Here is a 27995-nt window from a genome sequence, read left to right on the forward strand (position 1 = left end):
GACCAAGAGGAAACCAACCTTTATATATAGAGCCCCACTTTTGGTCTTAACTACCCATTTCATATTGTCTCGCCACCAAACAAAAAACACTTGGCATTTGTTTCGGTGTCTCTCACTGTGTTTCTTCAATTCATCCCATCTTTTCATTAATTCCCAGTCTCAGTACTCTAATTAAGTACAGATTAGAAAGCTGACCACTTTCTTTCTCTGTCTTTATATAACCAACCAACCCATTGACAAGTTCCTTTTTTTTCTTTTTTGGGCCACAAGTTCCCATTGAGAATAAAGTAGTTATGGTGTGGAAAACAGGCAGGCGTTGGTTTGGCCATAGCTTTTGTATTGGTTGTTGGGTCCCCAACATGCAATTTGTCACAGATTTTTCCAAGGAAATTTTTTTGTGTTCGGTGGGACTGCCTCTTCTGCTTTCCAAGTTGGTCTAATGACTCTCTTTTTTTTTTTGGGTACAGAGGAGGGCTAAACCCCAAACCAAAAAGAAACTAAACAAAAACTAAACGAGGTCTAACAGCACCTCGAACATCAGCAGCTAACAAATCACTAAGAAAAGCTGGAGCCTCTAGAAACACATGAAGACCAGGAGCAAAATCACAACTCTTCGCAGCGAGAGCATCCACAGCACAATTTTGTTCACGAAAAATATGCTTCACAGAGCAGCTCCAATCCTCATGAATCTTCATTTTGCAGCAATTAATAATGCTAAAGAGAGGGTGTGTTGACACAATAGGACTTTTTAACAAAGCCACAGCAGAGTTAGCATCACACTCAATCTCCACTGTGCGAAATCCAGCATCCCAAGCCATATTAAGCCCCCAAAAAATCCCCCATAACTCAGCCTCAATGATGGAACCATAGCCCAGATTCACAGAGAAACCCTTGATCCAACTCCCACAAGAGTCTCTTAACAAACCCCCAGCCCCAATGAGACCAGAGGAATTAATTCTGCTACCATCAGTGTTGACTTCACACACACCAGGAAGAGGGGCCATCCAATGGAGATGAACAACACTACGCTCAGGGAGAAAAGCCATTGGATTACAAGCAGAAAACCACTCCAAAGCACACTGATAAATCATCAAGTGAGGTTCAGCAGGCAAGAGAAAATTCTGATAAAAAACCACTTTACATCTCCATTTCCAAATAAACTAGAGGAAGATAGCAAAAACCAAATACCATGGCAGGCCATGGACAACAAACCTCTTAGATTTCAAGTTATGCAGCAGCCAATCATCATAATCATTCATCAACTGACCAGCTTCCACTCTCCCAAACCCAAGTCTATTCCAAATCGCAAGAGAGGCAGTACAATCCTTGAAGAGATGAGCACAAGATTCCAAAGGACAGTCACATCTAGGACAACCAGCAACATTAGTGAGCTTTCTCTTTAGTCTTTGAGCATTCGTAAGTAACTTCTTATGACACAGCAGCCAGAGGAAGGTCTTAACCTTTGGTGGAGCATGAAGCTTCCAAATAAAGTCCCATTTCCAATTAGCATCTAATGACTCTTTTCATCTGTCTTTTTAAGAGTAAAAGTTAATGAACTACTATTTAATTTCACATGGATAGAAATGTTACTTATTTTCCTTGTTATATATCAGTAATAAATTAATTCATATTTGTCATTTCTGTTCATGGTTGGATTATTTCTGGGCTTGCACTGCATGTGATACTTTTGAGTTTGATGATGTTTGTCATGCATGATGTACCTAACCAAACACATGCTTCATCATTCATCACTATGTACAACTATAAATTACTATTATTTATTATTATTAATTTAGAATAAAATGATTTGCGTTTCTTCTGATTGTTGTCAGCATGAAGGTGCAGTTAAAGAGGATGGAAGGGGGTCTTCTATCTGAGGCACTTTTTCACATACTATTACTAATAATTTATTATTTTTTTGTTGTCTTTTTTATATTCATGTTGTAATTAATTTACTAGAAACTGAATAGGGTTCAGATTTCTCTGTCTATATATTCAAATTATTGGGTTTCTCATGCAGTGAATATTATTGTGACCCCTAATCCTTGCATTCTGCCGCAGGAAAAATACTTGATTTCAGTAATGCACACATTTCTGTGGATCAGTACCACCGTTATAATGCAAGCCTACTCAAACCATATATTCTCAGAATTCTTTTGTTAAGAGACATAATGATGACATTTTTATCAAGGGTATTAACAAATGCAAAATGCTAAATTATTTGCAAAGCAGGAAGATGTACAACTTATGAAGGACATGGGAATGGATGCTTATAGGTTTTCAATATCCTGGACTCGGATTTTCCCCAGTAAGCTCTAGCAGTTCTAAAAGTTACTGTTTGTGTCACACACCAGATTTTTAATTTTTATTGTAGTCGAGACGAGTTTCGAGTAGAAGCAAAAATACATGATAGAATGTTAGCTGTGAGGTTTTTGTATACCAGATGGAACTGGACAGATCAATCAGGCAGGCATTGATCACTACCATAGTCTCATCGATGCATTGCTATCCAAAGGTCTGCCATCTAAGCAATTAGGCAATTGATTTCAAACAAAAATATGCAGTTGATTTCAGACTGCATAAACTTTTCTTCCTTTTTTTTCTATCCTTAAACCACAAGATTTTGCATGTGCAGGTATTGAACCATATGTGACCCTTCATTGGGACCTTCCTCAAGCCCTGCGAAATAGGTTTCTCAACCCTCAGATCATGTAAGCAATGTTCACAATTTTGTACCTCTATTTTCCATAAGTTTGGTTTCTGATTTTTTTTAATTTATTCAAGTGATTCATTATTCATGTGACCTCAGTCAATTACAGACAGGACTATGCAACATACATAGAGACGTGTTTTCAGAATTTCGGTGACAGGGTGAAGCACTGGATCACATTCAACGAGCCACATACAGTTGCTACACAAGCATATGATTTAGGTGCCTGTAAGGCTGGGAATTCTTCAACTGAGACTTACATAGTTGCTCACCAAATCATCCTTTCTCACACAAATGCGGCTAATATTTACAGGAAAAAGTATACGGTAAGATGGAATGAAGGAAAATCAACACCGCCTCATTTTCTTCAACTAAACCAGAACTGGGAACTAGGAAGAGAGGTTATTGAGCCATTCCAGTCACAGTTTGTTTACTGACGGTACTTGGTCCCTTTGCAGTCAAAACAGAATGGATCAGTTGGGGCCTCATTTGATGTTATGTGGTATGAACCAGAAACAAACTCCACAGAAGACATTGAAGCAGCTCAAAGAGCCCAAGATTTTCAGCTGGGCTGGTAACCATAAAACCCTCGTGGGGCTTTTTTTATTTATTGAAAAGATCATCTATTTTTTTCTTAGAAGTATTTCTTGTCACAGAAGGAATAAGACTTACTTTTTGACCAGGATACACACACCTTAACCCTTTTTCTACTCCAAAGTTGAAATTGAGACCTGTAAGCTAGCTACCTGCTTTCATTACTTCCAAGTTATGTTTTAGAAGGAACTATTTGCTAGAATTGGTGTGATCACTTTGTTGTAATTGGAGATTATCCAAGCTCTAAGAAAAGTAAAGTTGGAAGCCGGCTGCCAACCTTTAACAAATCTGAGGCTACTCTGATTAAGGGGTCATTGGATTTTGTGGGCATTAATCAGTACACTACCTACTACGCCAGAAGCAATGCTGCTGGTGGTGTAAGTGGAGACGACTACCTTTCAGACGATGGCACCGTTGAGCACACTGCATATTTCTCTTGATTTAACTGTCATGCGTTCCAGTCATATCAAAAGTTTCTGCAATCACCAACTTAGAGATAGGGAAGTCAAGTTACAATTTGTTATAGTTTAACTGTTGGTTGCTAACTGAAGATGATCTTTGTCTTGTTTCAACATTCACTAAAGACGGGAGACCTATTGGAGATCATGTATTTTTCTTTTTCCAGCTTTATTTCAAGACATCTGACAGAACAGATAAATATAATGCTCCTAACTCTCATGAATTAATGCACTGCTGTTTTACTTCCAGCTTTCTTATTTGATACTAGATTACTGCTCATGTAAATTGCAGGCCAATTCTTTTTGGTTGTACATACTGCCTCAGGGGATGAGAAAATTAACGAACTACATCAAGCAAAAGTATAGCAACCCTCCAGTCTTCATCACTGAAAATGGTAATCTTTTGAAAGCCAAATAGTTGTTTGTCAATGCTACATAAGAAAAATCATGAGATAATCTTCTTCTTTTCATTATTTTGACAGGCATGGATGATGCAAATAACCAATTCATTTCCCTTCGGGATGCTCTGAATGAAGTATGAAAAGAGGATTAAATACCACGACGACTATCTAACAAATCTGCTTGCTTCAATCAAGGACTAATTAATCATCTTTAATTAATCCATGAATTATGGCATTTGAATTTATTGATTTGAGATCATAGCTCATGGATGCTTCTACGAAAAGAAACATTAGAGATTGCAAGCACCAATCTGCATAGAAATTCCACCAGTAGAGGAAAAGTTTAATGGCAGCAAAGACTCAAGAACAGGAGATGGATAATTGAATGGTTGAATTCAGCTATCACAGTTGTTTGCCCTCAAATTAAGGTTTGACTGAATTGCCAGTCAGCTAGCAGCTGGTGCAACATTTTCAGACAACACCACTCCACCATCTCTAGCAGCCACAGGAAATGACAAAGTTGTGTGCTATTGGAGACAAATTTCTACCGCTATAGAATTCAATTCTTAAAGTTGACAAAAATCAAAGCCGCCTTCAAATTTTAATCTCTTAGAAGGTGCCAATTGGCCTAACCATGAAGACATTGACAACGTTCGAGCTGATAACATTTCATTCATGTACATAAGTTAAAAATTGTCATCTTTTGTCATTAAAAAAAATTGTCATCTTCCGATAAAAGAAGAAAGACCCTTGTATTCCATAGTCCTTGGTGCTTATTTGCTTCTCACCGACAACGAACGCATTGGTAAATTATATTCATTTAACGCCGTTGACGTCGTTGTCATTACAACACGACATTATGGCATTCAATTCAATTCTATTGTTCTTCATATTGGCTTTTTAAAAAAAAAAAAAGGTTAGTTGCCTAATTCTATTAAAAACATTTAATTAAGTGACTATTTGTCGTAGTAATTACTCCAAATTTGCAACCAAAAAAAATAAAAATACAGACTGTTGGAATCATAATCATATTTGAGCACACTTTCTCTCCTCCTCGTCTCTGTCACTCTCTCTTAATTCACACATACTTAACTCAAAGTGTCCTGCACGTCTACATTAAAATAACCCTCCAATCCATTTTTTTAAATTAATTTTTACATAAATATTGATCCAACGACCCATTATATAAATAATTCAGCGCATAATTTCCTTCCTATTCGGATCTCTACCTACCAGTGCCATGTTGCTGCTACATCCCATGTGTAACGATTGCATTATATATGCCTTCCATTTTACTCGATCTATTTGTTCTTCTGGCCCTACCCGAAAGGTTCACTTTCCCCTTTTAAGTTTTCATATTGAATGAGAATTGCCATAATTTATTTTCTGTTGTGGCTTCATATATACTTCTCCTCATCAGTTTTTAATACCATAAATAAATTATGACTTTTGTTTCATTTTAAGGTTAGCCGTCTTCGTCCCGTTCGAGACTTCCAAAATTACAATTACAGTGTGTATACTAGAGGCGGAGTCACATGTAGACATGAGGTGGTCGTGGCCCCTCCCAATACCTATGTTACTACATGGGACATGCAAATGATTAACAAATTTCTGAAGGGGAAATGTTAGGTTTACAACATTTTTACGCCACATTGTATATCACATCTCTAATAGTAGTCGAGCCCACTAATACAATAGAACCAACATCTATTAGAGTTAAAAGGTAGTACACAATGTGATATAGAAATATAGTAAGCCTAACATTTTTCTTTCTGAAAATATAAATAATGGATTGTAATCTCTGTCATGTGGTACTACAAATCCATCCATATTATAAGATAAGTAGTTTAAAAAAAGGTATATATAATATAAATTACAGTTTACTGCCAAATACTTTTTTTTAAAGTTTAACGAATGATGATGACGTGTGTAGGTGAATGAAACGTGTTGAAAAAACGTGGATTATTAGGGGGGTAAAGTTTACTGTTTTCGGGTCACGCAGATCCCGGTTGTTGGATCTTAAAATGCTACATGGGTCATAATAGGCCGGGGTTGGTGTTTGGCGTATATATAAGGCCTTGGATCTTCTACATTCTCGGTCATCAGAGGAAGAAGAAGAAAAACAAAGCTCCTATTCTTTCTCCCTATTCTTCAGCGTCAGATCTCTATCAGTATCTCCAAGCACAGCGACACAGACCTCACATTGACTGAGGTAATTCCTCTGTTTTCTTCTCATTGGTGCTTCATTATTCATTTGGGCAATTGAGCTTTGTAATTTGCTCATTTGTTTTTTTTTTTTAATGCTTAATTTTTGGATCTTTGATAATGGTTTTCATAATTTCGAGTTGGGTTTTGTATATGGTGGTCTGTTATTCAGTCTACTTTTGGAAGATTGCTCATTTACTTGTGTTATGAACTTGTCATGTTGTTTGGGGTGGGCTGGAATGCATGGATCTTGGTAGTTTGTCACTGTCTGCTGTAGATCTGATTGAGCTCAATTTCTTTATTGCGAGCCTGAATCTTATCGTATGATATTTGCCTTTTGGGTTGTGGACAACGTGATTATTTTGCTTAAATTTGAAAGCATTCGTCCAACTGTTTGATAAATTTCTCTCATTTCCACTAAAATACTGTGGATCTGGAAATTGTAGGGCAATTTTCTCGAGTGAACGTATAGATCTTGTATGTTCCTCTCTCTCACTTCGATATGATGCTCTGTTTTGGTTACCACTCAAAACTGAATTCATGCTAGCCGTATGAATCAATATTATGCTTTGAAATGGAGATAGTTTTAAGCATATGGGACCGTATGGTTGTCGGTAGTAGATACCTTTATTCATTAGTTTTGTATTAATCAACTAGCTGACCTGGCCCTTGGTTCCCAATTAATCTTTTTCTTTTATTTTTGTTTCGTTCCCCTTGGCTGACCAATTTATCTCCTAGATAGATATGTTTAGATGTCATACTGCTTTCTCCTAGATTTGTTTTTTGGTTTGTCAATTCATTTTGTTTTGTTTTGGTTAGTTCTGTCATAGTGCAGAGGTTGTGGCTGGTTGTATGTATTTTCGTTATTGTAAGAAAAATGAACGGCTGGTCAGAAGCATTTTGTCTTTCAAAATCTGTAATAATTTGACAGTGACGCAGTGATTTACCATTTTAGTGCTTGAAAATACTGTAGCTTATCCCATTTTATTGATTCAGGTTGTCAATAACAGATCAAGATGGTGAAGATCTGCTGCATTGGAGCTGGATATGTTGGTGGACCTACTATGGCTGTGATTGCACTCAAGTGCCCTGATATTGAAGTAGCAGTTGTTGACATTTCTGTGTCACGGATCAATGCCTGGAATAGCGATCAGCTCCCCATATATGAGCCAGGCCTTGATGATGTGGTGAAGCAGCGCAGGGGAAAGAACCTATTCTTCAGTACAGATGTTGAAAGACATGTTATGGAGGCAGATATTGTCTTTGTTTCTGTAAACACACCTACCAAAACCCAGGGTCTTGGAGCTGGCAAAGCAGCTGATCTTACCTACTGGGAGAGTGCTGCTCGTATGATTGCAGATGTATCAAAGTCTGACAAAATTGTGGTTGAGAAATCAACAGTCCCAGTCAAAACAGCTGAGGCCATTGAAAAGATTCTGACTCACAACAGCAAAGGCATCAACTTCCAAATTCTTTCCAATCCTGAATTCCTTGCTGAGGGAACTGCAATCGAAGATCTTTTCAGTCCAGACCGGGTCCTCATTGGAGGTAGGGAAACTCCAGCAGGTCAAAAGGCAATTCAAGCACTCAAGGAGGTTTATGCCCATTGGGTCCCTGAAGAACGAATCATTTGCTCTAACCTGTGGTCTGCTGAGCTTTCAAAGCTTGCTGCCAACGCCTTCTTGGCACAGAGGATATCTTCTGTTAATGCCATTTCAGCACTCTGTGAGGCAACTGGTGCAAATGTCACTGAAGTGGCACATGCTGTTGGCAAGGACACAAGAATTGGGCCTAAGTTTTTGAACGCCAGCGTTGGTTTTGGTGGGTCTTGCTTCCAGAAGGACATCTTGAACTTGGTATACATCTGTGAGTGTAATGGCCTTCCTGAGGTAGCAAATTACTGGAAACAGGTCATTAAGATCAATGATTACCAGAAGTCCCGCTTTGTGAACCGAGTAGTTTCCTCAATGTTCAACACAGTATCAGGCAAGAAGGTTGCAATTCTGGGATTTGCCTTCAAGAAGGACACCGGTGACACTAGGGAGACCCCAGCCATTGACGTGTGCAAAGGGCTGTTGGGTGACAAGGCCCGATTGAGCATATATGACCCACAGGTGAGTGAGGATCAGATCCAGAGGGATCTTTCTATGAAGAAGTTTGATTGGGACCATCCTATTCATCTTCAACCTCAGAGCCCCACTGCTGTTAAGCAAGTTGGTGTAGTCTGGGATGCTTATGAGGCAACAAAGGGTGCTCATGGGATTTGCATCCTGACCGAATGGGATGAATTTAAGAGTCTTGATTACAAGAAAATTTATGATCAGATGCAAAAACCTGCATTTGTGTTTGATGGACGGAACGTCGTGGATGCGGAGAAGCTGAGGCAAATTGGGTTTATTGTTTATTCAATTGGAAAGCCCCTGGATGAGTGGCTCAAGGACATGCCTGCTGTGGCATAAAGGCTTGACTGAGGTGAGAAGCACAGAATCATGATGTATGTGAAGATCCCCTGGTGAGTTCAGTTAGTACTGAAGTTTGTTACCATTAGTGGAAGTATGCTTATCCTTCCTTTTATTTTTCCTATATAATTTCTTATTATTCCCCTGTTCTTAGACTTGGGGCTTATGTTGTCTGTGTCTTATTTTATTTTGTAATAGGATCCATAATACAGTGCCTGAGTTTGTCCTTATCTTTAGCGGAATATCTTCTGAATTTGTTAATTCTCTTAGTTTAGTGTAATAAAAAAAATGGGCAAATGAAAATTCTGTTGTTCTTTCTGTATTCATGGGTATCTGATGTGTGTGATGTTCTTCTACTTCAAATTTTAAACACAATATTATCATTCATGTGGTTTGGGCATATCTCCAATTCAATGCAATCAAACTGTTGATTAAACGTATTTACAATCAAAAGGTATTGGAATTAAAACCCAATTCCAATATCGTATCTTCCAGACCAAGCACAAAAGGGTTAAAGTGAGAATGTCGATTTGTAGACTGGTGAATGTGATTAAAACCATCTTCAGCCGTTAGCTTAGTTTTCAATGAAGCCACCCCCCTTGGCGTTCCAGGAAAACTCTCAAAGTGGTAGCCAGAGTTCCACCGATGTTTATGCTTCGGCTCCGCAATCAACAACATATTCATACTTTCCTCGTCCATAAAACCACCATATGATATCAAAACCAACATTTCAAAATAAATTAACAATAATTGAAATCCATAGTCTTTTTTCTTTATCAAAATTAGTAACAAAAGAAATCCATTAAATTTAAAAAGTATATATAATTAAAAAAAGAATTAAGAAGCAGATGTTTTTGTCAAAGAATTAAGTAGATTAAACCAAAAGATATCGGAAAAGAAAGCGTGTATATAAGAAAGAATTGATTGAAAAAGAAACAACATAGGAGAGGACGGATCGGATTTCTTACCAACCGAGCTGCAGAGTTCCCAAATATGTCCTCAAGCAACGAGCACGCCAGTTTTTCATGATTTTGCATTCCATATTCTGGGCTGATTTTGCATTCCATATTCTGGGCCTTTGCGCTCAAGTTAGAGCACTCTAACCAGAGACAAACGCAGTCCGTACAAAAACAAATTCATAATTAATTTAAAGAACCAAATAGAAATTATTGTAAGAAACGAACAGAGAAATTAGTCACTCATAGTCCTTATTTGTGATGACGAAACTGTTTGATTCAACCTCCACTTCAGAACACACAAATGTTGTGGCTCGAATTCAATGTACCGAATCCACCTAGCACCAAAAAGATCTTCATAGAATTGAACCACCCACATACCACTGGTTGGGGCCACCACCAATCGTGGGGTCAGGTTTGTGATGGTTATTGAAGCCTCATGCTCGACCTCAACACTCTTGCGGCTTTTCGTACTCGCCTTTTTCTTCTCCTTCCTGGTGTTTCTGTTCCTCTTTGTTATCCTTCTTCTTCAATGTATGAAGTAAAATATCCCTCACATTGTAATAATCTAGTGGCTTAATAATGTACAGGATATTACCTCCAGCGGCTCCCCCAAAATCTAACATCGCCTCTAGTGAAGTATACCAGCTAACGAGGCCCACTATTGTGCCTCGGAAGTTATGAGAATAACGGACTTCCCTGACTATATTCAACATTCCTTCATATCGTAGTGTTGCAAGAATATCTCCTACAATATGAAGGAACGTTGAATACAGCCAGGGAAGTCCGCTATTTCCATAACTTCCGAGGCACAATAGTGAGGCTCGTTAGCTGGCATACTTCACCATATGTGATTTTAGATTTTGGGGGAGCCATAGAAGGTAATATCCTGTACATTATTAAGCCACTAAATTATTACAATGTGAGAGATATTTTACTTCATACATTGAAGAAGGATAACAAAGAGGAACAGAAACACCAGGAGGAGGAGAAGAAGAAGGAGAGTACGAAAAGCCACAAGAATATTGAGGTCGAACATGAAGCTTCAGGTAACCATCACAGACTGACCCCACAACGGGTGATGGCCCCAACTAGTGGTATGTGAGTGGTTCAATTCTATGAAGATCTTTTTGGTGCTAGGTTGATTCGGTACAACAAATTCGAGCCACAACATTTGTGTGCTTGAAGTGGAGGTTGGATCGACAAATTCATCATCACAAACAAGAACTATCAGTGAGTAATTTCTCTCTTCATTTCTTGTAATAATTTCTATTCGATTCTTTAAATTAATTATGAATTCGTTTTTGTATGGATTATCACTGCAAGAATGAAGAAGGATGTACCGCCATGTGTCTCCGGCTACAGTGGAGAGAATAATTTACCAAGCAATAAATAATTATCATGAAAATTAATTTAAATTACCCAAAACATGCCACACACATCCAGATCGAGGATAAAAGGGTCAAACTTGAGATGTTTAATTGCAGAGCAACACCGTCATTCTCACCTTATCCGTAAAACCACAATCGGATATAACTTCTCAAAAAGATAATTTAAAATAAAATAAACGATTGATTAAATAAAATAGTTTTTTTTTTCTATTATCAAAATGATAAAAGCAGCTTATAAAAAAAAACAAAAAGAAAATTAAAAATTAATTAAGAATATGAAATAATATGTTTATCAGAATTAATAAAACAAACTTACAAATAAGTTACGGTGCACTCATATTATAAAGTAAGAATTAATAAAGAAATTAAAAAGGAATTAAGAAAGTGGATTAAACAAGAGATTTTCTATTTAAACCCCACAGTTCTCTTAGTTCACCCCATGTTCTAAGTTCACCCCAATTTTTAGTTTAAATTTTTACAATTTCTAAGAAAACCCCACTATCTTCCCAAACTACCCTTAAATACACCCCAAACTGAAAAAATAAGAACTAAAAGATATTTTCTATTCAAACCCCACAATTTTCTTTGTTCCCAACAAAAAAAAACACAAACAAATGAAACCCCAAATCTGAAATTTAATACTTTCTAGAGAAAGAGAACAGTTTTACCTCTCTCCAAGAATTGTAACTGGAATTCTAACACTTGGGTATTGTTGAGTTGAGAACTTGAGAGAGAGAGAGAGAGAGAGAGAGAGAGAGAGTTTGTAAACAGGAAGTTGGAAGGAGGTTTCTAAAACTTAATATGAATAGTGGTGGGGTCTGTAGGGTGTGTGTATAGATGTACTAGGGTTAATTATTAAGTTGGATGACCTTTTCTGTCTTTTTACATAATAATAAAACTTACAGCTTAATGATTTAAGTATTGGGGTGAACAAAGAGAAGTGCGGGGTTTAAATAGAAAACCTCTTAAACAAAAGCAAAACTGAAACAGATGCAAAAAGATACAAAATATCTCAAAAAATAACAAATATAGTTAACAAGAGAGGACTCAATTTTCTTATCGGATGTCTTACCAGCCGAGCTGCTGAATTCCCAAATATGACCAAATCGGTCCTTGATCTTCCCAACGAGCACTCCGGGACGGCACGTTTCCTCGGCTATGTTTTCCACAATTTCGAACTCAGTCTTCTCCATTAAAGCTTTCAGATTCGAGACGGATACAGGAATTTTCCTTCCAGAAGTTAACGTGTAAAGGTTAAAAAAATTTATGTACAAAATAGACCCATACAAATTTTCAATCAAAAAAACCTTAATTTATTCAAACTAACAGTAACTAACCAAAATAAAACCTCCTTGGGAAAAAAAACACAAAAAAACCCTCAACAACTAATCAACAAAAAACATCAATATTCATCCAATTCAATATATCATTATCCATACACAAAATCATCAATATTCATCAAATAAATCATTATAAAAATTTCAACAAATTAAAAATATTAGGCATTATCATCAATTACGGATTTAGAGTTTAAAAATTACTTGAATATTATGAGCTTTTTCACACCAATAGGCGGCGGCGACACCAGCTACAATCACAAATCTCCACCTCCTAGAAACACAAAAAACACCTTTATATAATGACCCAAAAGATTAAAATCAGAGATGGAGAGGGAAGATAATGAAAACCTGGGAAAGTACATCCAGCCCACAATCCATATAAATGAGGCTCCGAACCTTTTGATCCATTAACGTAAATTGGGGGGGTTTTGGGATGTGATTATCGGCTAGGGAATTTGGGGTTAGGGTTTGAGGAGAGAATAATAGAAATTGGGGGGTTTTGGGGTGTGAATGTGATCATCGGCTAGGAAAACCTTTTTGTTTTTTAAAATGACTTTGCTTCAAAACGACGTTGTTTTGGATTTTTTTTAATTTTTAAAGAAAGCTTTAGTAGAACGACGTCGTTTTGACGTCGAGGGATACCCAAAAAAAAAAACAAAGGATGTGCGCTGGAGCCTGCTGCTCGCATGCAACGCTGCGCGCTGGAGCCCAGGAGAACATGCTGCGCGCGGCGCGCCCCTCTGGGGACTTTCATCAAACACCTTGCGAGGGTCAATTTCTTCCACTCTAATGGCGGATTCCACCCTTGCTCCTCTGTGGATCCGTCCCTTCGAGCACCGAAAATTTGCAAGTGAACGGCTTCCATAGCAGTAGTTGGCGCCACCACCAGCTGTGGCGTCACCTTCGTGATCGCATTCATTGTCATTGATTAAGAGCTAATTGCAGGAGGAGAGAGATGAGGGAGAAAGAGAGAGGCAGTGGCAGATTTGAAAATGAAAATGAGGCACGATTTTCCTTGGGTTTGGTTTGGGTTTGTTTATATAACAGAAGAGAAGAGGGGGGGAAAGCATTCTGATCTGTCTATTTCAATCTTGATATTCAATATTTTTTTTTAATTCATGCTTTTCATACGAGTGTTCGTACGGGAAGTCGGCGCCCAGTACCATTCGCAAGATTCAGCGAACAACACCGTATTACTAAAGGAACCGAGCGCCGGTATTGCAGTTTCTAGTACGTTCGTGGCCAGTGCAACAGAGGTGTGCTGAGTGTGCTTATAGGCACTAGATGCCCATCACTGGGGAGTTGTCAAGGCAAAATATCAAGGATCGTTCGTTACTATGGGTATGTATGTATGTATGTATGATTATATTGGTCCGTTGTAATCAATGATTCTTTTAATTCAGGCTGCTGCTATTAATTCATGCTTTTTTTCTTCATATAGTGGTTGTTTGTAGATTATAACAAACTATTTTCTTAGGTTTAATGTCATGAGCGCATCGACATTTTGTCTTGAAATTGATAGATTCATGTGGTTGCTTACTCTGCATTAGATTATCCCTTATAGTAGATGAAGTATTTGTTTGTTTGTTTGTTTCTTTATAATATCCCTCTTTGAATATCAATAATTCAGTAGAATAGGAGCTTCAATTTTGGTTGGCAGTATCATTTATCAATGCCTAATCTATGATATTATGTTGGCTTTGCTACCTAAACATGTGGATTTGCTTGTTTGTTGACTATCATTCATTATTTCTAATGTTTGATCAGATTATGAGGACATGAGACGTTCTTGTTTTGAATTTCGTAGCTGTGGTTGGTTACTTTGCATTAGACCCTACTACTAGTCTACACGAAGCCATTTTTGGTTATTTTCATTCAAAATTTGTTATGTTTGTTTGTCTGTATTCATTCCTTTTTCAATATCAAAAGTTCAGAGTTTCAAGAGGATTCAAGTTTGATGTGATGTTAACATTTTATCTTATGTATCTGCAGAGTTATGATCCGATGGCAAAGAAGCTACTTAATAAAGCTGGGGAGATAGAGAAGAGATCGAAAAGTTGTCTAAACACCCAAGAATAGGAGAAAGGGTTGCTACCAAACCCTTGTATCTTTCTCAATTAAGTATCTCTTGTATTATCATGAAATACCTATATGTTCTTTGAACGCAGATTATCAAGTCCTTTGCGCCATCAGTCTATGGCCATGAGGACATAAAGACTGCAATAGTTCTTGCAATGTTTGGAGGCCAAGAGAAAAATGTCGAGGGAAAACACCGACTCCGAGGGGATATACATGTCCTTCTCCTAGGTGATCCTGGCACGGCAAAGTCACAGTTTATTAAGTAACAGCTACTGCCATCAGTTAAAAGTGAATCAATTTTCTGTCTCACAAGGTATGTTAAAAAGACTGGGCAGAGAGCTGTGTATACTACTGGTAAAGGAGCATCTGCTGTGGGACTCACAGCTGCTGTGCACAAGGATCCTGTTACAAGGGAGTGGAACCTTGAAGGACGAGCTCTTGTTCTTGCTGACAAGGGAATATGCCTTATTGATGAATTTGACAAAATGAATGATCAGGATATTTATGACAATACTAGTATATATGTAAATTTTGCAATTATGAAACTGACAGCCCCCCTCCCCCCTTTCCAACTTATTTTGAGTCTTTGAGCATTTACATTTTCATCTGCAGTCAGGGTGGGTATTCATGAAGCAATGGAAGAACAAAGTATTAGCATATCAAATCAAGAGCTGGGATTGTCATTTCTCTCCAAGCACGCTGCTCTGTCATTGCAGCTGCAAACCCTGTTGGGGGAAGGTATGCTGGAGGATAATTTGAAGACTTTTTCTGGCTTGGAGGTTGGAGGTCTTTGGATGGCCAAAGAAAGTGGCCCAAGGAAATTGGTAAATTCGAGCCTGGAGCATTCCCAAAACCCTAATTGTCAGTTATGAGGATGAGTTTCTTTTTCCTGTTATTAAATTCAAAGCAATCTGGATTTACTGCTTTTTGATTATTTATGGGATGGTAGTGGTTCCTTTTGCTTTTGATTGGATCTGAGTTGAAATTTTTGTTTTCCAATTCAGGATCTGGAATTTGGCTCACTGATATCTAAAAAATGAAAGTGATGCATTTATTTTGGGCTTATCGTGCTCTGTTTGGTTGCTGGGAAGAGTGGAAAATGAAAATGGAATTTGGAATCTTGTCAGTGGAATCTGTTGTAAGATTCACTTGTAGTTTTCTCAACAACCAATTGGGGACTTTTTCTTTGGGACAATTATTGTGATGGATTGATTTGGTGGATCTTTGGTTTTTGCTGCAGGTTGGTCTTGGCTGAACACTTGTCAAGTTGTCCTAGTCCTGTTTCTTTCCGAATTTGGCAATAATTGGTTATGCCAAGTTTCAAAATGTGCTGATTCGTACTGAATTGTGTTGGGTTGTGATCTGACCTTTTTTTTCTGATGGCACAATCAGAAAGTGAAGATTTGCAGGTGTTATTTTGGAAGAAGTTGAGTTTATTCTATCAATGCTTGTAGGAATCAACCGGACTTATGCAAATATATATATATATATATATATATATATAGAAGCTTGTATGTTATTATTGGTTATGGTTTTCGCTATTGTTGGAGATTTAAGCTGAAGGAGTTGATGATTTAGTTGGGTTATTTTGGAATTCTTAAGTCGGGGTTGCATGATTCGGACATGAGAAGCTCCTGGTCCAATAAACTCCCTCTCATTTTTGGCCCTAGACCGCCACTCAATTGGCTGCTCTTGTGCCTCGTTAGTGTTCTTGCACTAATTCCAGTGTTGGGATCATCCTCTTCAAATACATTTGACTCTCTAACTCCTACTTCAGTACCCGACATCTATACAAACTATAGGAGGCTAAAGTAGCAAGCTGCGATCTGGAGCTGAGGTCTCTCGCACTAGGGGCTAGTCAACAAAGGGAGCTTGGCCTCTGTGGCAGAGAAAGAAAATTATGTGCCGTGTTACAATGTTTCAGCAAACCTTTTTGTGGGGTTTAAAGATAGGGAGGAGTTTGATTGGCATTGTGAAGTATCAAGAAACAGAGAATGGTGTCCAGTTCACCCTCCTAAGGACTATAAGATTCCCCGGAGGTGGCCAGCTGGTAGGGATGTGATATGGAGTGGAAACGTGAAGATAACCAAAGACCAATTTCTTTCGTCTGGGAGCATGACCAAAAGGTGCTTCCCTGTTGAAGCTATATATTTAACAGCTTTTAAATAATGCTGATCTTTTATCTGCACCAGTGATTAAAACATTTAAATTTCTCAACTCTATGCAAATTGTATTAGTTTCAGTGTTTTCTTTTCTTTTCGTTTGTGTGTGAATACTTATTTCTGTGCAGAGTCATTCTTTAACTGCTTTACAATTTATTCAGGTTGATGTTACTAGAAGAAAATCAAATTGCCTTTCACTCTGAGGATGGTTTGATTTTTGATGTTGTCGAGGATTATTCTCTTCAAATTGTGAAGATGCTAGGTTTAAATAATGATTCTCAATTTCTTCAAGCCGGTGTAAGCCTTCTTTGTGAGTTACAGTTATGATTATCTGCTGTTACTTTCTAGGGCAGGGGTACTGTTAGATTTCAAAGAGGCCAGAGTGTATTAAATACATATGGGAAAATTTATTATACCCTTTTATTTTTGCAGGAGTTCAGCCTGACTATTTCTTTGAGGACTTACAGATTTGGAGATCAACTCTGAAAAACTATTGGTCTTTGCTTACACCCTTGATTTTCTCTGACCATCCGAAGAGACCAGGTGATGAAGACCCATTATCTCCATTAAACATGATACGCAATGTGATGGATATGAGTGCTCACTATGGGGGTTTAAATGCTACTTTTCTGGAGGAAAGAAAATCAGTTTGGGTGATGAATGTCGTGCCTGTCAATGCTCCCTATACACTTCCTCTCATACTAGATCAAGGTTTTGCTGGTGTTTTGCATGACTGGTAAGTCGCTGGTTTCAGTTCCTTCAGAAACTCTGCTGGCTAACTTGATATTTGAAGCTTCTTTCAGTGTAGCTCAGACGCACTGTGTTTTTTGGAAGGCAAAAAAAATTTGAGAATGACTAACTCTAACTATGGTTGAAAAAATTTGAATTTAAAAAAGCTAGGACTCATTTGTGCTCTTTATATCCTATTTTATTTCCCTTTCTATACATGTGTGCCTGCAAGTCTATGTTGACTGCAATTTAATTTTTGAGGTAGAGTCATAGTTGTGATCTATCTGTTGGTACAGGTGTGAACCGTTCCCTACATATCCTGGAACCTATGATTTGCTGCATGCGAATGGGCTGCTGCTCTCACATCTGTCTTCAGAGAGGTGCGGCATGATGGATTTATTCTTGGGGATGGATCGGATTCTGCAACCTGAGGTACTTTTATTTCCCCCTTGCTTATATTATATTTCTATACTGCAAGATGCAAAGTAAGATGAAGAAGTCTGTTGTCTGTCTTTCCTTCTTTTGTTCCTAATATTGATTTCATAATCCACCTTTAGAAATCAAACTTCATTTTGTAACTTGTCAACTGATACAAATCTTGTTTTTTTCTCTTTATTTCTTAAATAATATTGCTGGCCATCTTGGCATGCGACTATCAAGGCCTCAACAAGTCAATACATTTTCTAATGCAAAGAATTATAACCTTCTTCTATATTTCGGTGTTATGTGATGAAATCCCGTTTTGAGATGTGAATTATGGCCGGTTGGCAGGGATGGGTTTTCTCAGTGATAAAGTGGGAGCTATTGAGATGGCATGTGTGTTTGCTACACAAATGCGTTGGGAAGCAAGGGTGATCAACCTTCAGAATGGCAGTGACCAAGGTCTACTTGTTTGCCCAAAACCATTAGTGAAAAAATGATTGTTTTACTTCAGGAGGTTTTATCATTGCGGAAGTGTACAATTGTTTTTCCTCTTTTTGCTATGGTAATTTCTCTAATCTTTCTGGAACTCAAATTCGGATTATGTAGATGTAGTGCATTGACCCGATTGCGTTTGTATTTAGTTGTAAATCTTGAATTTAACTATGTTGTTTTTGTGTGTGTTCGCAGAATATGATGAATTTGGCAATGTAATACATGCTCAGAATCCGAAGAACCTTGGAGGAGAAATATAAGTTATAGTTGTACTAATAATAATAAAGGGCATTAAATCTGTTTTTTTGTTTGTTTGGTCGAATATTGTCTAATTCCCTAAACAACCCAAACGCCTCGCCACCAATTACACTACCTCCCTCCCCTACTAGGATACTAATTCATATATGGCTAGGACAATTATCGAGGCGGTGAAAGGCTGGAGCTGGAAGAGGGAAGTTTGGTGGTTCTTTTGGCACTGGTCTTGCCTGAATCGGGGGTCGGAGCTGAGAGAAAACAGCTCCCAAAGTCGGCTGGTCGTATCCCCGAATCCATAAATTTCTGGGTTTATATAAACTGAAGTTTGAAATATTTATGGTTATGCCACTGAACTTCTTTTGATCGCAACTCCTTCGTTACAACTCCGATTTGAGCTCACTACGTGTCTACGGACTCATCTCGCTGTGCTCTACGCAACGGTATAATTGAAATCCCCAAAATTCCTTCCCAATCAAAATTCTAAAGGTATAGTGGTCTTTTATTAGAATAAATTAATAATTAAATATTAATTAAGGATCGAGTTGTTACATCTCACATCCACTAAAATAAAATTATTTTATATATATATATATATATATATATATTCAGCACTACAAAAATATTATAACATGTCAACTATATAGGCAAATGATATTAAAAACATCTAAATAAATGGAAATGAACCAAATGATCTAATATCCAGTAAGCGTAGGTCTCAAACTACATAGAACTTGTCACTTGGAAGCTTGATGTTCCTTAGCACTTGATGAGCCTAAAATTGCCTTTGTGGTATGAGCCGCACTAATCACATCAATTTGCTAAGATGTAAACATATGAATTAAAGAGTTAATTAATGCACATGGAACTAAAAGTAAGCAATATTCAGATAATAGATGATGCCTTAAATAATCTCTAATTTTTAATAATATATATATATATATAGTGATGAGATTCTGAACATGTCAAGAGGATTGCAGATCTAAGAAAGCTAGCTGTCACATCTCGTGATTAGCTCCACCGTAACACGATATTGTTCGCTTCAGCCCCTCTTCTCTACCCTTATGGTTTTGTTTTTAAGAACTCACGAACAACTTCCCAATGGGTCACCCATCCTGAGATTGCTCTAGCTCCAACTCGCTTAACTTCAGAGTTCCCATGACTCTGAAGCCAGTGAGCTCCCAACAGGGCTCGTGCTAGATGGAGGTGGGCATGTACGTATAAGGCATATCACCCCCTCTCTGTTGGTTAACATGGGATGTTACAATCCACCCTCCTTAGGAGCCCAACGTCCTTATCGGCACACTCGCACTATACAACAAAGTGGCTCTGATACCAAATTGCCATATCCTAGGATCGGCTCCGTCGTAGCACGATATTGTCCACTTCGGGCCCCCCTCTCTGCCCTCACGGTTTTATTTCTGTGAACTCACGAGCAACTTCCCAGTAGGTCACCCATCATGGGATTGCTCTAGCCTCAACTAGCTTAATTTCGGAGTTCCCATAACTCCGAAGCTAATGAGCTCCCAAAAGGCCTAGTGCTAGATGGAGGTGGACATGTATATATAAGGCACAGCACCCCCTTTCCGTTGATCAATGTGGGAAGTTACAAGAGCTGGATCTTTAAAAAAAAAAATTAAGTGAAACCAAGATGAATCAAATGAGTAGAAAATCTCTCATTCCATGCCCTAGGAGCTTGTTTGAGACTGTATAATGACTTATGTAACGTGCAAACCATTCGAGGATAGCCTTGGTCAACAAATCCAGGTGGTTGATCTATATACACCTCCTCTGTAAGTATACCATGCAAAAATGCATTTTTGACATCTAATTGTTTCAATTTCCACTTGAATTGAGTAGCTAATACCAGAATTAATCTGACTGTGGTGTGCTTGACAACAGGACTAAAGGTCTCTATGTAATATATTCCTTCTTCTTGGTTATATCCTTTTGCAACTAAACCAGCCTTAAACCTTGCAACTGATCCATCTGCATTCGTTTGATCCATCTGCATTCGTTTTTTACTTTAAAAACCCACTTGCATCCTACCACTGCTTTGCGAGAAGGCAAAGGAACTAAAGATAATATCAACCAAAGAAGTTCTATGATCAAAAGTATTGAATGAGGGCCTAGTAAATGCATCAGAGAAACTTATGATTAAATCAAATCAGAAGCTAGTTCAAAATTAACATAAAATGCTTACCTTGTTGCATATGCTTTGCCCAAACTGAATTGATAAACAAAATCTGTAAAATCAGAGCCCACAATTGAAATTGAAACCTCAAACTTCAAATATAAATTAGAAAGAGGACTGTTATTCAACAAGGGTAAACAATGATTAAAGATGAATCAAAACTTTTAACAATTAAGTTCAGATAAGGGGGGTTAATAGACAGACTTGCTGGAAGAAAATACACAAACTTCGTGGAATGTGTGCTTATCTAGTTTCAAATTCTCAGAAATTTCAGCGACGAACTTTCGAATTACATATGAAATATGTGTACTCTTAAATGCACAACGAAACTAAAAGCTCAGGATTAGCATTATGAAACGATCAATAAAATGTATAACCCATACAAGCAAGCATTGGGTCCTCAAATGCCAAGCATAATTAAACAAAGCCTAATCTTTTTGGTGAACCAACAACCACACTGATTATTAATTAAACCAAGTCTAAGCCAAATCAACAACTAGTCCAAGAGTAATATACAATGCCAAATCAACAACTACCCAGTGACTAGAAGCCCATGGGTATTCTATAAATGCAACTTGAAGCCCATGGGTATTCTAAATGCAACCATTATCTGCACATAATTTAGAAGCCCATGTCTAAAATCAATTTTTACTGGGTGAAAACAGAAAGTAGAATATGAATTGTAAAAAAGAAAAAGGAGATATAGACGACAGAGGAGACTAGCTTAATCAACTGATGTGTGGGCTTCCAAAATTAAACTTATTATTCATCTGCACAATGCCGACACATCTTTAGGAAACAAAATTAAGAAACAAAGTTCTTTTAGTGTCTATACGAATTTGGCAATGTAATACATGCTCAGAATCCGAACAACCTTGGAGGAGAAATATAAGTTATAGTTGTACTAATAATAATAAAGGGCATTAAATCTGTTTTTTTTGTTTGGTCGAATATTCCCTAGACAACCCAAACGCCTCCCCACCAATTACACCACCTCCCTCCCCCACTAGGATACTAATTCAGATATGGCTAGGATTCCTTTTTTCTTTTGGATTGTTACTCTGTTTGCCTATAAAATGCCAAGCCAACAATTACAATCCCTACCGAAAGTTTAGCGTCTCTGGTTTTCCTTTTAAAAGCACGTATATATCAGCATCTCTGGGTTTCTTTTCTGCTTGTCAGCATAGCGTTACTATATTCAGGTCTTCGGATGGCCAGAGAACGTCGTAAAAGGAAATTGGTAAATTTGAACCCGGAGCTCCCACCCGAAATCATATTCTCCCATATACTCCCACGGCTACCACCAAAGGATCTGATGATGCAGTGCATGTGCGTATGCAAGTCTTGGTCCTCCCTCATCTGCAGCCCTTCCTTTGTCGCCGACTTCTGGAACGACAGAAACAAGAGCACCACTAACTTCCTTTTCCAAAAGCAAAACCGCTTCTTCTCCTCAAAAATAGAGGAGAAGGAGCAACAAGGAGGAGGGAATAATAATAATAACAGGGTTCTAATTCCAACACCCGTCGCCGAACTTTCATACCTGAGTCGATGTGAAGCTCTTCAACTTTATACATATGATAGAGTGCAAAGCGTCCATGGCTTGGTTTGTGCATCCTCTAGTTATGGTGGCCCAGTTTTCATACTTAACCCTACCACTCGAGAGTCCATTCAACTTCCCCATGTCAAGCACAATGCATTAGTTGCATACAACTTTGGCTTCAGTCCACTTACCAACGAGTATAAGGTTCTCCAGCTCATCAACTTTCGAAATTCAGATTTTCAGTTCAACGCATTCACGCTAGGTCAGGATTCTTCGTGGAGACCATTGCAGGTAGACCCTGCAGCAGGCAACGTTGACCTTCCATTTAAAATATGGACTGTGGCCATAAGTCCTGTGTGCATCAATGGGGCCATACACTGGATCGATAAGTACGAAAAAAAGATTGTGGTATTTGACGTTGGAGAGGAGAGCTTCAGCGTGGTGCCACTATCTGAAGATTGTGCTCAAGACTTTGTTGACTATGATGATAATTTTCCAAGAATAGTTGAGGTGGGAGGATGTGTGGCTGTGTATCTTGGGAACCGGTGGGAGCATAACAAGTTAATTTTATGGATTTTGAAAGACTACCAAAACCTTGTGTGGGTTAAGGAGACTATTACTGCTATTGAGGTACCCCAAAAAACAATTCAAGGTGAAGTTTTGGGCACAATCCACACAGGTGAGCTCGCGATAATGCTGCTAGTTGTCGACTCTCCACTCCAATTACATCTTTATAATATGAAGAGCAAACGATGTAGAATATTTGATTTTGTTTGGCCTGGCTTTATGGCAAAGCCCTACGGAATGCCATTAATTCAGTTAGTTTATAGCGATAGCATTGTCCCCTTAAAATGAGATGGATAGATACAATATACATGTGCTCACAGAAAATCTGCTGCATTACAATTTACATACAGGAAGAAAGTTTTGCATAAATTCTATGTAAGTTTATTATCATATTTGATTGTTATAATTTTTATGAGAATTGTTATGATTAAATTTATATTTTTAGATATGGTGGTTAATTAGGATTCCTATTTTCTTTTAGTCATTCTGTTTTCCTATTAATATCAGGCCAACAAACCCAATACATACAACATTCCCACACCATTCTGCCCCAAAAAAAAAAAAAAAACATACCTACACTATGGGAACACTCGTGTATATTTGAACACAAGAAAGACATGACACAGTTCATGTGGGGGAAGAAGAAGACAAAAGAAATTGTTTCTGGCTCTAGCTCAGCACTCATCAGCCGGCTTTGTGCTGGATGAACAGCAGGGATTGATTAGGCATCACCTTCCAAGATGATGCAACAAAGTATCGATTTTGAATCCGTTGAAAGAGTGTTTGATGTTAGACGGAGACTGTATTAGTAATTATGAACCACATAATTAGCAATTATAGATAGATTCTGGATAAATCTCACAATTTCCATATGCTTTGGATGCTTAACTAGTCTACCATAACATTACTAGTCTCCCGTGTTCTTTTTTCTGCCTAGTATTGCATTCCTGTATATCCAATATGTATATGCTTTGCTTGATAGAATTCGTCTCTCAGAATTGTGCTTACATATGGTTATATCGAATCACAGCTATCCAATCAAAATTAAGGTAATGGTAATGCTTGGCAGGAAAAAAATATTTTAAAAGTTAAAATAGATTTTGTTTTTTTAGTTAGTAAAATACAAAAAGGGGAAAGTGCGAATAAAATACGTACGTGTTTTATTCGGCAAAAGGTTTTCAAAATACAAATGAAAAGTTCGGCCACTATATAATATTTTAATATAATTTATTTAAATTTTTATATATATTATTTTTATTCAATAATACATAAAAAATACGCGTATAATATATGAATTTGGTATGTATCATTAAAAAATTTGTAAAAAATATATGTATTAAATGTGAAGCATATGTACGTACATGTATTGTCTGTTTGATTTAAAAAATATATATATTTTATCAAATCTTTAAAACGTGTGCGAAAAATAGAAATATACGAATATTAAATGTTAAAATGCTAATTAAGAATTGTAGTGCAGTTAAAAAGGTTCCGTTTGTAATTCGGGATCCTGCCTCGGAAAATTAATTATTATTATTTTTTTCAACCATTACCTTTTAGAGTGGGGACTTTATCGTAAATTCCGATCCACAAGAGCCGGCTTCAGTTCCTTTTGGCTTATATAGGGTCCAGCCCATATCAACGCTATCTCCCGGTATCAGATTAACCCGGTTTTTTTTTTTAATATCCGGACCGCTTCCTTTACAGAAAAGCACGAACCGTACCCTTTTATCTTTCATCATCTACCTCTTTCGATTGGAACCCAAGCAGATCGACCTAAATTTTTCCAGATTTCGCCTAATTTCTTCACATAATCGTTGAATCGGCCATTTGTTTGCTTAATTCCGAGTCTTCTCTGTTGATTAATCCCAAATTCGACCCAACCCTTGGTGTCGTAAAATTCTAGGGTTAGAACTTTGAATCGGCCCCTTTCGCTCTCTATTCTTCCGATCCGTTACGTTTCTAGGTTCTAATTTTGTTCTTCTTACTTTGCCCTCTCGAATTTAGTCCTAATTTTGTAAATTTTTCGACCGCATCGAATTTCTAGGGTTTCGTAGAGTTCGTCTTGTCAGAGGTTCTTTTTGTGTAAATTATCATAGGGGTTTTGTTCCGGTCACCTCCATATGGCTATTTCGTATGTGTTTGGTCAATAATTTATCGGTTTCGCTCGTGAATTGAAAATCTAGGGTTAGGGTTTCTGACAAAAATTCAGCTCCTTTATTTGGTCAAATTGGATTAGGGATAGGATTCCTAAGACCGATACTTCGGCTTTTATTGATAGTTGAGCGTTCAATTGTATTACGTAAGCCGTCTGCCTTTCCTTTTGTTCTTCCAGTCATACTCACCTGAGTTCTGAATCTGAAGAATTTGTTGAGGTAAAATCTCATTGTTAGTATTTACCCTGTCATTTATCATTATTATCTTATGCTGAAAAATAAATTTAATTGAATGGAAATATTACTGAGCTTAAATATTGATATTGTTCTCCAACAAAAAATAAACAAAATTATATTGTTCAAAACTTTATGTTAGTTTTTCGGTTACCTCACATTTGAGTTTGTGGTGTTTGGATCAAGTGAAATGGTTTAATTGGCCCCCTTTTTTTTATGAGAGAGATAAATGGCCTGTTTTTAAATGAAGATATGCTGGTGTTTGGATTAAGTGAATTATTCAAAAGCAAGTTATGAGGTGTTGCCGTTTAGCAACATTAATGGGTTGAGTTCTTGGCTTTGGACAATCTTTTATGACAGAAGTAGCATTTTTGTTACTAATGAAATAAGTAGTATTGTTGTAGGTATTGTCATGCATTATTCAAATCTGTCATAGATCTTAATTGTCTTGGGTTCAGGTTAATATGGGATTCAAAAGGCCCTTTGATGATGTGGATTTCCAGGAGCTTCCTTTTAAGCACCCGAGACAGCTTGAATTCAGTGATAAGCTTGCTCCATTTTCAGATGCTGTTTCTTGTTATGGTGCACCACGAAAAACCTATGTTTCAGGTAAAGAAAATTCTGGCGTTAACCACTTTCATGGCTTACATTGTTTAGATAATATGGCCTGGTTTTGAACTGGCGACCATAAATACTTTGACTGATTCACATTGAAATCTAATCTTATTTTGCATGAGACAGGTGAGGATGGGAATGTGGTTGGTAAATCTCAATGGCTCGAGGTGCTTGAAAAATATACCGTTAATGAAAATTCAACACCTGCCAACAAGGTTATTGGTACTCCCTTCTCATTGACCACCAGGAGTTGTCGTGAAGAAGAAGTTGGTCCCGGACCAGATGCTTATTTGCCTCCTGCAGGGGATTTCGAATTTGACTTCCCCAGGAGAACATTTGTTCCTTTCAAAGATGTTTCTTCTTCTATGGCGGATCGCTCTCCAAGAAAACCAGTTCCTGTTGGACCAGATCATCAGGCCCGTATCCCGACATGGACTGGACGCGTTAAATGTTTGGATCAGACAGATGAGAGTAATCTGAACCGCTTTTCCTTGCATTCCTTGGAATCAGAAAAGGTTGTTAATAATGCCAGTGAGGAAAAGCTTTTAGGGACTTCTGTCATTCCAATGCCTGACTCAAACCTGTCAGCACTTAAGTGTGATAAGGTTGGACTTGGTAGAACAGATTGTAGCTGCCTGGACCCAGGGACAGTCAGGTGTGTGCAAAAGCATGTCATGGACGCACGGGAAGAGCTTAGAAGAACCCTTGGAAATGAAAAGTTTGTGAAGCTGGGGTTTTATGACATGGGGGAGGAAGTGGCACGAAGGTGGAGTGAAGAAGAAGAGGAGACCTTCCTTGAGGTTGTTTACTCCAATCCTGCATCAGTGGGGAGGAATTTCTGGAAGCAGTTGTCTGTAGTGTTCCCTTCTCGAAGTAAAAGGGAACTGGTCAGCTATTATTTTAATGTGTTCATGCTTCGCAGGCGAGCTGTTCAGAACAGATCTAATATACTAGAAATAGATAGTGATGATGATGAGTGGCATGGAGATAATGGAGGTTCCATTGACAGGAGAGTTGCTGAATATGATGAAGACTCTGTTATTGAGTCTCGTGTTTATCAAGATGATCATGTAGGCCATGAAGAGGATTACTCTGATGAAGATGATAGTGATGATGATGATGTTGACGATGACGGCAGTGATGGTGATGGTGATGGGGGACATGTTAAAAGAGATTCCAGCGAAGAAGATGGTGGGATAGATAATATGGAATCATACATGCTCAAGTCAGTTGATGATGGCAAATTTGACATTGTAAGTCAGCATGGGGAAAAAACTTCAGGGTGTACCAGGGAGGAATTTGATTTCCAAGATGACTCATGCGTGTCTTTTGAGTTTCAGTCCAATATGCATGAGTCTTGTGATCGAATTGATGCTGGGGCTGCAGGATCTGCTTTACAAGTCACTGGATTTAGGAACGATCGTAGCAAATGCTTGCATGGCCAACCTGATGCATCAAGTGATGTAGTGGGTCATGCGTATTTGTTGGAGCCTTGTGATGCTAAAGTCTGGGATGCCAGGTTCCCATTAGATGCCATGAAAGGTGTTGATGTACTACCCACATGGAGTATGATTGAAGAGATTTTTGATGAAGGCATGGGGGATTACAAGACGAGGGATGGGCAGAAGGGGCCAGCTAGTGGCTAGTGGCTAGTGGCCAGTGACGGATAATTCTTTTAACCCCTTAAGATGTAAATTCAGTACAGCCCTTGTGAGGGCTAAGTTTTGAGGTTGGCAGCTAAGTTTCCATGCAAGGCAACTTTTTCTTTGAAGCACAGGCAATTTTGATATCCTGTGTTTCTTTTGTACAAAAATCCATGGAATCTAATATTCATGTGTATGTAAAGTTTTCTCAAATGGAATATTCTTCTCATTTGTTTTTTGTGCACCTCCTACCTCTTTATAGCCCTTTAGCAGTCGCACTTTGTTTTCTTTCATAAGAATCTTTGTCAATGCTCCCCTCCACCCAAAAAGGTCAATGTTCCTAGTAGAGCAAGACTTTTGCGTTTTTGACTGAAATAAATTTATACCCGAAAAAA

The 27995-nt window shown here is 37.9% G+C and overlaps 5 protein-coding genes and 1 long non-coding RNA gene across 8 annotated transcripts; 5 read left to right on the forward strand and 1 right to left on the reverse strand.

Annotated features, from left to right (window-relative positions):
• The first annotated feature begins 695 nt into the window (after positions 1 to 695).
• Positions 696 to 4916, forward strand: LOC103321671 (beta-glucosidase 40-like). Of its 3 annotated transcripts, XM_089046935.1 has the most exons (7): positions 696 to 2308; positions 2444 to 2515; positions 2636 to 2711; positions 2820 to 3036; positions 3169 to 3284; positions 4055 to 4157; positions 4245 to 4916. In XM_089046935.1, the coding sequence occupies exons 1-6, from the start codon at positions 2203 to 2205 to the stop codon at positions 4092 to 4094; spliced, it is 627 nt and encodes a 208-aa protein (XP_088903061.1). In that variant the 5' UTR covers positions 696 to 2202; the 3' UTR covers positions 4095 to 4157; positions 4245 to 4916. The 3 variants fall into 3 exon arrangements, 2 of the variants coding, with proteins under 2 accessions (XP_088903061.1, XP_088903062.1); XM_089046936.1 differs by lacking the exons at positions 4055 to 4157; positions 4245 to 4916 and adding an exon at positions 3394 to 4011; XR_016124486.1 differs by lacking the exons at positions 3169 to 3284; positions 4055 to 4157; positions 4245 to 4916 and having other exon boundaries at positions 696 to 2515; positions 2810 to 2962.
• Positions 4917 to 6153: 1237 nt separating this feature from the next.
• Positions 6154 to 9149, forward strand: LOC103321491 (UDP-glucose 6-dehydrogenase 5). The gene is made up of 2 exons (XM_008223298.2): positions 6154 to 6375; positions 7365 to 9149. Exon 2 carries the CDS (start codon positions 7385 to 7387, stop codon positions 8825 to 8827), a length of 1443 nt encoding a protein of 480 aa, XP_008221520.1. The 5' UTR covers positions 6154 to 6375; positions 7365 to 7384; the 3' UTR covers positions 8828 to 9149.
• Positions 9150 to 9190: 41 nt separating this feature from the next.
• Positions 9191 to 13031, reverse strand: LOC103321492 (uncharacterized). The gene is made up of 5 exons (XR_513399.3): positions 12863 to 13031; positions 12716 to 12785; positions 12247 to 12404; positions 9796 to 11142; positions 9191 to 9512 (listed from the first exon to the last, which is right to left on the reverse strand). It is a non-coding gene; the product is annotated as an uncharacterized LOC103321492 (long non-coding RNA).
• A 141-nt stretch (positions 13032 to 13172) lies between these two features.
• LOC103321494 (putative methyltransferase PMT5) lies at positions 13173 to 18721 on the forward strand. Its single transcript, XM_089044438.1, is given in 12 exon segments — positions 13173 to 13855; positions 14507 to 14601; positions 14683 to 16415; positions 16418 to 16484; positions 16486 to 16719; positions 16917 to 17052; positions 17104 to 17110; positions 17188 to 17491; positions 17781 to 17916; positions 18256 to 18262; positions 18265 to 18469; positions 18595 to 18721. Coding segments are annotated over 9 exon segments (1230 nt in total). The 5' UTR covers positions 13173 to 13855; positions 14507 to 14601; positions 14683 to 16216; the 3' UTR covers positions 18405 to 18469; positions 18595 to 18721.
• A 3369-nt stretch (positions 18722 to 22090) lies between these two features.
• Positions 22091 to 23456, forward strand: LOC103321672 (F-box protein At1g52495-like). The gene has a single exon (XM_008223499.2). The coding sequence runs from the start codon at positions 22161 to 22163 to the stop codon at positions 23238 to 23240; it is 1080 nt and encodes a 359-aa protein (XP_008221721.2). The 5' UTR covers positions 22091 to 22160; the 3' UTR covers positions 23241 to 23456.
• A 1140-nt stretch (positions 23457 to 24596) lies between these two features.
• LOC103321495 (uncharacterized) lies at positions 24597 to 27833 on the forward strand. The gene is made up of 3 exons (XM_008223300.2): positions 24597 to 25327; positions 25801 to 25951; positions 26084 to 27833. Exons 2-3 carry the CDS (start codon positions 25807 to 25809, stop codon positions 27601 to 27603), a joined length of 1665 nt encoding a protein of 554 aa, XP_008221522.2. The 5' UTR covers positions 24597 to 25327; positions 25801 to 25806; the 3' UTR covers positions 27604 to 27833.
• Positions 27834 to 27995: the final 162 nt, after the last annotated feature.

This window comes from Prunus mume, linkage group LG2, assembly GCF_029339155.1.
Source record: "Prunus mume cultivar Tortuosa linkage group LG2, ASM2933915v1, whole genome shotgun sequence".
Taxonomy (NCBI): Eukaryota; Viridiplantae; Streptophyta; class Magnoliopsida; order Rosales; family Rosaceae; genus Prunus; species Prunus mume.